Here is a 10,062-nt window from a genome sequence, read left to right on the forward strand (position 1 = left end):
GGACATTTTTTCCCAAAAGAACTATACTGTACATAAGTGTTATTACTATTGGGGGAAAACCAACAGGTACTGTTTTTTTAAAGCCGTGGTAAAATAAGAATAAAAACACAGACTAGTCACAAAATCATCAGAAACTGGAACAAGGAATTTATTGTGTCTATAACTAGCAAATTATAAATTTGGTCCTGAAGAATTCCATCCATACAAGTATTAGAGGTTCAAATTACTTGGAATTCAACCTTTTTGTTTTAGGACAAGAAAAGGAGGCCACTTGACCAAGAATGTTCTTGAATCTTCACCAACTATCTTCACATTTGAGAATGATGCTGCCAATATTTTACAGTAGAGTACAGAAGCCTTTGATAATTTAGCCAATGGTGGCTACATTTCTTTTTTTAAATCCCAATAAATCTCCCATGCAGGTAATGTATTAATCCCATTTAATCTCCCATGCAGGTGGAGTAGGCAAGTACACTCAATGCATCAATACGTAGGTGAAAACATCCTATACAACCCCAGAGCTAGACATAATTTGGAATTTTGCATGAGCCGTTTTAGTTTTGGTTGTAGTTTGCAAGTGAACACGTTTGTTTTTTTTTCTAGAGGGCTGTGGTAGCCAGAGGCTCATCAATTGTGGCTATTCAGATTTGGCCTTTTGGACCCAAAATAAATCCTTAGCTGGAATAACAAGTTACATCCCATTGGCTTAATACCTGCTCAGAAAGGTACATATGAAATGATGCCATGGGCTTTAAAACAGGGAGGGCCATTAACCAAACCCAAAGCCCACAACGACCACAACCTGATCGACACAAACCCAGACAGACAGAGATCTGAAGCCACTTTCTAAACGTATGCTAAATGTAAATGCTACCATTTGCTTCCAGGGCTTCTATGGGAAGAAATCCTATTCATCTTCAAGCGTTCATCTTCACTTTTCACTGTGCGAGGAACTTGCACCGTGAGGCAAAATGCTCCTCACTAATGTATGTGGCGACTCGACAGGACAGTCCAAACTAGCAAATAAAATCAAGCGTACAGCTGACAGAACAAGCAACTGCCCAAGGTGTATAATTTTAATTTTGATGCATCCTTACGCTGTGACCATTGTTATTTAAAAGACATCTTCACATGAGAACACAGTACTTGGTTTCAAAATAATTAATGAAAATGTTACATAAATGCTACACAGTACCTGATACACATAATATGCACTTATTTTATGAAAATGACAAACTAAGCATAGCATTATTACAGTTAAGTAAACATGTGCTAGAGTGCAAAAAAAAAAAAAAACAATCATCCAAAAATGGTTACGCTGGCACAAATTTACAGGATGCACTTAGTCTCCCATGAATGCGGATACTTTTACTCGTGTAAAAATGCATTTTGAGACTATTTGCAGGGGGTCATAAGGTTGTCATTCACCTACAGTTAAACAACTCACCACATTGGAAAACTAGGCTCACTGTATTTGAGGAGATCCCAACCTGGAACATTTCATGCATTGGCAAGTAAGGCACATAAAACATGTCGAGAGCATAAAAATAGTCGAGGGAGAGGTGAACAAAAAGCAGGCGCGTTCTTTTTTTGGGCTGAAAGACCAATTGATAATCACCTCAACTTAATTTACAAGACTGTACTGTTGTGTCTTCCATGTTTCTTTACTTCATTTGTCTGAAGGAACAAGAACATTCCTTTTTGATACATGTACATTTCTTCAGTAGTTTCAGGCAATGCAATTCAATGGCGTGCATCTGAAGTGATCAACTTTGACGACACACCTTGAAACTGCAAGGGTTATTTGTAGCAATCCAATGATTTGGCACTCTAGAAATTAGTTTATATTTATCTTTCATATCATAGCATTTTGTTTTTTGGTAGCCTCTTAAAGCTTTCACTACGTGAACAAACTGTTTATTAACAAAACCACTGCCACTTTCATCATTTCCTATTACTTAAAAAAAATGAGAGTATTCTACGTCATCTAATTACTGTTAAGTAGTTAATTCTGCATTCTAGCATAATTACCTAAACCTAATCAGTTTCCATCTCATTTTTAAACGAAAAGGGCCCTTTTTTTATGTCCGCAACACAGCACATTCTTTTCAACATGAGTCATTATTTGTTTCATGCCTATAGGAACTTGCACACAGTGATTTAATTGTGGACTTAAAGGGACATGGTATTGGGTATCTGACTGCATTGAAAGTTTTATTTTTGTACACACCGTATTCACATCAGTACAGGGCTGAGGAGGCTTTACAAAAAAAGCTCCAATTCCGACAGCATCTTCAAGACTACTCTTTCAACGTAGAAATGAAAACTGGAAAAAACGAAATAAAATTGGTTAATCAATAAAAACAACAACGGGATTTGGTTAGGGCAGTGGTCTCCAACCCTGGTCCTGGAGAGCTACGGGGTCTGCTGGTTTTTTGTTTTCACCTTAAACTCAACACCCAACTGAGACCCAAGACACACCAGGCGAGTTGAGTCAACTGTGTGATCAACCGCTCCAATTGATTCATGAAGTGCAGAGTCCTCCATGAAAACCAGCAGACCCCGTAGCTCTCCGGGACCAGGGTTGGAGACCACTGGGTTAGGGCAATCCCACGAAACACTTAAAAACATCCGTCTGTCCGTGTGCCCCTACAGGATGCTGCTGATGCTCTCTCTGCCCGGCTTCTCCTTCTTGCTCGCCTTTCCCGCCGCGGCCGGCTTCTTGGGCTCGGCGGCCCTCTTGCCGCCGCCCTTCTTCCTGGCCGCTTTCCCTCCCTCGCCCTTCTCGTCCCGCCCGGCCTGTCCCGCCGCGCCCCGAGGACGGCCCCTCCTGCGCTGGGTCGCCGCGGGGACGCCCTCCTCGCCGCTCTCCGCCCGGTCGCCCGACCCGCCCGCCTCAGTGCTGTTCGAGGCCTTGTTTTGGCCGGCCTCCGCGTCCCGCTCCGCCTGCTCGTCCGCGTCCCCCTCCGCCCCTTCCTCCGCGTTGGCCCCAGACTCTTCCTCCTCCTCCTCCTCCTCCTCGGGCTCGTCCCCTGCCCCGCTGGACCGGCGAGAGCGCTTGGCGGGGGACGGGCTGGACTTCTGCGCGGAACCGTTTTTCGTGCGGGACTCCTTCCGCGCGGCGCTGTTCTCCGTAGGGCCCGGAGGCCGGCCCCTCTTGCGCGGCGCACTGTTGGGCGCCGGGGCCTGGGTGGAGGCCGGGGGGTTCTTCCGCAGGTGCGCCCCCTGCCTTGACGGGCCCTTGCGCGGACGCCCTCGCCCCCGGGGCTCCGAGGCGGGGGCCGGGGGGTCCTCGCGGGGGTATATGCGTGGCCTCCCCAGGGGCTTCCACACTCGTGGCCCCTTGGGTTTGCTCTTCATCTTCTTCCTCTCCTCCTCTTGCTCGGGTGTGAGGGGAGTTTTCCTGGGCCTCCCCCTCATTTTTATTACTTTCGGGGGTCGGCCTCGCTTCTTGACCGTCCCAGAGGATATGACTGACGTCGAGGTGTCCAAAACTACTTTGCGCGGCCTCCCGCGCTTTCCCGGTGCCTTCACCGGTTTGGGCGTCTTGTTGGCGGACCCCAGTGGCCGGCCCCTTCCACGCTTGGGGGCCTGTTCGCTGCCATTGGGGAGGGGCGACCCCGTCGCATCCTTCCCCTCTGCTGCAGAGTGCTGGTCAGATTCTTCCGACATGAGACTGGAGGGCTCTGGATTCATTCAGCTGTTTGGGGAGCTCACTGCCGTCTGCAAATACAGTACGCAACATATGGTAAAACCTTGCACTATGTATAAAAAAGCATGTCAGATCAATATCTCAAGCCTACTTCTCCAAATGTATTGTCAGTGTCAGTGTTAACCCAGTGACATCCTCCGACGCAAAGGAATTTTGCCTTTTTAATTAAAGCAAAACACAAAAATTTGTGGCATTATAGTGTGTTTGATGCATTTAAGGCTTTTGTCTGAATCTCATGAAGTATGACTCCCTTGACCTCATACATCCTCTTGACCTCACACAGGTTTTGTTTTTGTTTTTTAAACTGCATTGCAGCTGACAAAATGGAGCTGATTATCATGACAGATACCTACAATACAACTTAAGTTTGAAAAAAGACGAATATCAAAGTTAATAAACTGACATGTTTGTGACTAACTGCTGACACAATATTTGCGGCTTTTTGAAGATGTTGCCTTTAACCAGTCTAAGGCACGTGCTGACGTTAATTCTAGCAGGCTATAACGCACATGATGACAAAGCTAACTTATCTGCAAGCCATGCCCGACGGTGAGGATGGCGGTGCTTAAAAACCTTCAAAATTACTTTCAAATAAAAACACAATTCTGTGAAATAAGGACGTCTAAACTTACCTAATATCCTGCGAACACATGCACAGCTAGTTATAACTGGCACATTACACAGAGCTACCTCAGACACTGCCGAGACCGTAGCTATAGCTAGCAATTAAGCAGTTAGCAAGACTTGCTAGAGTGCTCTAGTTGCATCTGGGGAAAATACAAATGCGTTTAGACCTAAATCCGTCTCATGTTGCAGACGAGAAAACGGAACAAGATACTGTGTTTGGATGCGTACAGAATAGGCTGCATATCAATAAATACCAATGGGAAAGAATATCACTAGCAAGCAAACGAACACCTACAACGAGATGGAGGATTTATTTCCTTCCAGCGTAGCAAACCTGCTGCCCTGCAAGCAAGCCTTGGATACAGGTTTTTGCAGACTGAGATCTGCGAGATGCATTTAAAAATGCTCCTGAAACATGTGCGCAAAACGTGTGCACATACCTCTTACCTTGCACAACCCCCTTCTCCCCGTTCACGCTGATTAAAAATACGAATTGAATTTACAAGCGGGAGTTACGGAGTCAATCCTACCGTCTTTGTTTACGTTTGAATTGGAAACTGCTTCCGGGGCCAGTGAACGGCGCGGTAAACTCTTACGACCCCAGCACAGAACTGCAGAAGACCAACTATTTGTTCTAGTGTAATAATTAATAAAAGGTTACCTTACACATAGCAGTTTTGTGAAATTTGGAAATCAATTAACCAGTGTCGCTCCGAAATTTTATAACAAGCAAAATTTCATGAACCTGTCTACTTTATCAGCAGAAGAAGTCTCCCCCCTCCCAAAACTTTATTCATTTGTTGGAATAAATAGATGTACTAAGGCAAGTCTGCACTTATGTGTCTAATTTCTATCTTAAATTGTTCAATATTTAAAAGCTTATGTTTCCCCTTACCAAATGCAGTAGAGATTTATCAAATTATTTGTATTGTTCTGTTATCAGAGGCATGTGCACATCATAATGCAAATATATATATATATATATATATATATATATATATATATATAACCAAATTTTGTATTTAATGGCAGCAACATGTGTTCATAAGTCTGTCGAAAACATTAATTCTGGTATAACAGTTTCCACCTCCTTTTCACAGAAAACACAATGTGGATTAATGTCATTTCTAAATCTTGAAAGTACCTGGTTACTGGTTAAGATGAATGAACTGGACCTTCCCCCGGCTTTTTAACAGGAACGCTGACTGCTTTGTTCCAGCTACGGGAGTTCACCTTCATCCCAGACCCCATTGTATAGCTCAAACAGCTGTTTTTTAAAGAGCTTCGTCACTTAAATGAGGCAACATTGTGTAACTTAGACCCATTTTTCTACAATTTCTGGTTTAGATGCAGATCTTGTCTGCCCCAATATGGTGGCTTTTCACACACATGGCAAGTGATGCATCTAGGTTTTCATATGTATGGCTGTAACTTAGCTAGCGACAACTGCCAATTTACGCTAAGTTAGATAACTTTGTTAACTCCTTCGTGCAAATCTGGCCAATCCTCACACATTTAGAGGTTGTTCCATTTAAGGCATTATACCTCCAGATGTGGGCATCACAGAAACTTGGAAAATGGCTTAAATGAGGCAAGATACTTTAGCATTTACAATTTACCATTTACTAACTATTTTTTTTGTTTATATTCATAATTTAGGCAGAAATAAAGTGCCATAAATACAATTATATTGGCAAAAAGGAAGTTGTTCTTCTTTAGTTTGAAATTAAATACTGAGAGATCACATACATAAAACAGGCAAAACTATACACGCCCTGGATCACACACTCCTTTTTCGCAAGTGTGCAAAATCTGAGTGCGATTTGCAGAACTACTAAAGATCTACGAAGCAAAAAGTATGCAGTTTACCACGGTTTCCCACAGTGTCTTCAAATCTATCCAAAATGTTGTGCATTGGTGTAAAAAGGTAGCCTATTTTTCAGGTATAGCCTCACCAGAATGTGAGGGTGCCCCATATTCTACCAGGTGACAGGGCCTACACTCTTATTAGCTAACATAGGAAAAGTTAGTAACCACAAATTACACATTTATACATATTTATGTCATGGTTTTATTATTCTTTGTTTTACATTATCATCATCATATGTCCACCACAAACGGTCACCTAATAGTGAATGATTGTTCATTTTTTGTTATTGCCGCACACTGTGCTTTGTGTGTGCGGCACAAGCGTGCGTGTGGCACAGCTGTTTTGCACGCGTGTGTCCCTCAGGAACGCTGGAGAATGAACCGAGTTTAAAAGTGCACCCTTCCAGTCACTCTCATTTTTAATCTCTCAAGTCTCTCATTAAACACTTCTATTTGCTCAAAGTTCCACGCTCTCTTTTTCCGCAAGCACCTGCTCTTTCCTCTCATCCTCCCATCTCTTCCTCTCCATCAGTATGTCTTCCTCCATCCTTTCGCTCCTCTTCGCCATCTCCACCCTCTCCCTCCTCCTTTCATCCTCCAGTCTCTTTATCTCCATTAGCACTGCTTCCTTCATTTTTTGCCTCTCCTCCTCCATCAGCGCGTTGTCTCGTCTTCTCTCCTCCTCCATCCTCTTCCTCTCGGCCAGCAGCACCTCCTCCATCTTTGTCCTCTCGTTTTCCGTCTGGGCCTTCTCTCTCCTCCACTCGTCCTCCAGCCTCTTCCTCTCCAGCAGCAGAGTGTCCTGCATTTTCTCCCTCTCCTCCATCTGCGCCTGCTCCATCAACCCCTGCAGCAAATCTTTTTCATCCGCCTTCTCCCTCACCTCCTCCCTGTCCCTCTGCTCCTTCAGCCCATTTATCTCCGCAAGCATCGCCTCCTTCATTCTCGCCATCTCGTTCTCCACCTCCACCCTCTGCGTCCGCCTTTCCTCCGCCAGTCTCTTTCTCTGCATCAGCACCATCTCCTCCATCTTGGCCGTCTCCTTCGCCATCCTCGCCTTCTCCTTCTTGCCCTCTTCCTCCATGCTCCTCCTCTCCATCAGCACGGCGTTGCGCAGGCTCTCCCTCTCCATCTCAAAGTGCGCCTTCTCTGACCTCCTCTGCTCCTCCAGCGCCTTTATTCCCAGACACATGGCCTCCTTCATCTTCTCCACCTCCCGCTCCATCTGCGTCTTCTTCCTCCTGCCCTCCTTTTCCAGCCTAGCCATCTCCAGCAGCGTCGCGTCCTTCGCCTTGCCCTTCTCGCTCTCCGCCAGGGCCTTCTCCCTCCTCATCTCAGCCTCCATTCTCTCCATCTTTGCCAGTAGCGTCTCCTCCAGCTCTCTCTTCTCCCTGTCCATCAGCTCCTTGCCCCTGCTCCGCTCCTCGCTCAGCCTCTTCCTCTCCAGCAGCACCGCGCCCTGCATCGCCTGCCTCTCCTTCTCCAGCTGTGTCTTCTCTCTCTTGCGGGCCTCGTCCAGGGCCATCACCCTCGACAGCATCTCCTTCTCCAGTTTCTGCCTCTCCTTCTGAACTTCCAGCTTTTCCCTCCTGCTCTCCTCAGCCAGTGCTCTCGCTTCCGTGAGCGCCGGCTGCTCGACGGGCTCCTCGGTTCTCTCCTTCCCTCTCTCCGCCTGCACCTGTCTCCTCTCCTCCTCCACTTTCTTCATCTCCATCAGCACGTTCTCAGCCATTTTCTCCTTCTTTAACTCCGCCTGTCCCACTTCTGCCCTCCGTTCCTCCTCCAGTCTCTTCAGCTCTATCAGTAGCCGCTCGTTCATCTTCTCCATCTCTTTCTCCATCTGTGCTCTCTCTGCCCTCCTTGCCTCCTCCAGCAGCTTCAACTTCATCAGCAGGAAGTTTTCTGTTTCCTCTCTCTCTTTCGCCGCCTGCACCTGCTCTGCCGTCAGCCTCTCCTCCGCCAACCTCTTCTTCACTGTCACTTCACACAACATTTCTTGCTCCGTTTTCTCCCTCTGAATCTCCATGTGTGCCTGCTCTACCCTTCTTTCCTCCTCAACTTTCTTTTTCTCCATCAGAGTTGCCAGCACCATTCTCTCCTTCTCTTTCTCCATCAGTGCATTCTCGGTCCTTCTCTCCTCTTGCAACCTCTTTATCTCGATTAGCATGGCTTCCTCTGTTTTCGCCCGGTTTCTCTCCATCAGTGCTGCCTCCCTCCTCCTCTCCTCCTCCACTGTTTTCATGCTGACCAACAGTGTTCTCACGGTGTGGTCCATCGCTTTCCGCATCTGCTCTTTCTCCCTTCTACTCGCCTCCACCATGCTGCGCACCTCCCTCTCCCATATTTCCCGCTCCACCGTCACAACTTCCTCTATCTTCTTCACATAATCGGAAATCTGACTCTAGAAAAGAGACGAGAGCTTAGCAGAACGTAGCATTGACTTGGTACCATAAACTGTGTGTGCCTGGCACCCCATCCCCGTTCTTATTTCATGTACTATTGCATATTACAAATTCATCATTTATAACTAACATTGAGACAGCTGGGGCGGGGGGTTCGGGTTGTGAACAACACAAATGATCTTAAATAGCAATTAATGTCTGCAATTACTAATTCTTTGTAAGGGCTCTATAACTTCGCGTTCAGTCACTATATGTTATACTTTATATGCTTTCAGACATGGTAAAACGTCGAGAAAGCAATGGACAAAACTGGAATAATGGTTATTTTATTTATTGTAAATAAAAGGCATTATAGTTGTCTAAGACCCAATTTCAGGTCGGGGATAACAGTTTATCCCTATCTCAATAGGCTATATCAAACAATTAACGCACCAAGTTTAGCCAATATGCACTATACCGCCGTCTGCTGTTAAAAGGGCTAAAATATTACATGCATACGTGGGAATTCTGGCTGGTGCGTCATTCTAAGACGCAATATTCTAAAACTCAATATTCTAAAACGTACTCTACTCCGAGAATCGTTGAGAGTGTTATATCATTAATTATTCCGTAATATAGCATTAATCTTAATTTCGTAGATCAACCAATTACTCCCAGACCCCAAGGGTCAGTGTATAGTTATATATCAGGCAATATGAATAAATGTAATCGTCTAGAATGAAACACGATCCAGTAATATATCACAATTACGCTTAAGAGGAGCGCAGCATGGCCAAATAAGGGAAAACTTACCCACAAATACCAACGATCCATATTGCGGTCCACATGCGTTAGTCCAGTTCTCTCACCAATGAAAATACAACATCTGTTATTTTCTTCAAGAGTAGCGCGCTTTAAAAACACTTGGTTTTGCCGTTATAGCTCCTGTGATGTCACAATGACATCTGTGAACAAACAGTGTTCTTGACTATTGACTTCAACTGACTAATCAAAATTTACGTTACCTTGTCCCAAACATAAGTTATCGATTTTTCAACAAAATGTTTAAATATTTTACGTTGAAAAAGCAGGCTCACATTCAGTCCCTAAATCACTTTAAAAAATATTAATTAAGGCTGACCTTTCCCCAGTAAACTAATGAGCCAATAATACTGGTTTAGGTGCCACACCTATGAGCCCTGTGTAAATTATGCTCAGTCGAATTCAAAACAGTAACATGAACTGTTCAAATCACTATAGGCCTAAAGTATGTTAGCTAGCAAGTTTGAAGTTATTCCAGCTGGTCATCAATTAATATCAAGTTAAAATGCACTCTCTTCTGAAGTCAACATGACGCCGAAAACTTCTTTGGTGCGCAGCGACCAACGGCTATGGCAATAAATACATCGAATTTCTCGCTGAAAGAGGAAACGCGGTCTTCATTACTTTTAAATAAGTTAAAACCGTTTAATG

At 44.9% G+C, this 10,062-nt stretch overlaps 2 protein-coding genes across 7 annotated transcripts; both read right to left on the reverse strand.

Annotated features, from left to right (window-relative positions):
- Nucleotides 1-586: 586 nt before the first annotated feature.
- On the reverse strand, nt 587-5,008 carry si:ch211-288g17.3 (swi5-dependent recombination DNA repair protein 1 homolog). 6 transcript variants are annotated; one of them, XR_010332066.1, is made up of 3 exons: nt 4,787-4,942; nt 2,593-3,723; nt 587-2,415 (listed from the first exon to the last, which is right to left on the reverse strand). XR_010332066.1 is itself a non-coding variant. In XM_064348684.1 (2 exons), the coding sequence occupies exon 2, from the start codon at nt 3,694-3,696 to the stop codon at nt 2,650-2,652; it is 1,047 nt and encodes a 348-aa protein (XP_064204754.1). In that variant the 5' UTR covers nt 3,697-3,723; nt 4,870-5,008; the 3' UTR covers nt 587-2,649. The 6 variants fall into 6 exon arrangements, 5 of the variants coding, with proteins under 5 accessions (XP_064204754.1, XP_064204751.1, XP_064204752.1 ...); XM_064348684.1 differs by having other exon boundaries at nt 587-3,723; nt 4,870-5,008; XM_064348681.1 differs by having other exon boundaries at nt 587-3,723.
- Nucleotides 5,009-6,448: 1,440 nt separating this feature from the next.
- LOC135261971 (trichohyalin-like) lies at nt 6,449-10,010 on the reverse strand. Its single transcript, XM_064348686.1, has one exon. It carries the CDS (start codon nt 8,526-8,528, stop codon nt 6,666-6,668), a length of 1,863 nt encoding a protein of 620 aa, XP_064204756.1. The 5' UTR covers nt 8,529-10,010; the 3' UTR covers nt 6,449-6,665.
- Nucleotides 10,011-10,062: the final 52 nt, after the last annotated feature.

Source organism: Anguilla rostrata, chromosome 8 (genome assembly GCF_018555375.3).
Source record: "Anguilla rostrata isolate EN2019 chromosome 8, ASM1855537v3, whole genome shotgun sequence".
NCBI classification, from domain to species: domain Eukaryota; kingdom Metazoa; phylum Chordata; class Actinopteri; order Anguilliformes; family Anguillidae; genus Anguilla; species Anguilla rostrata.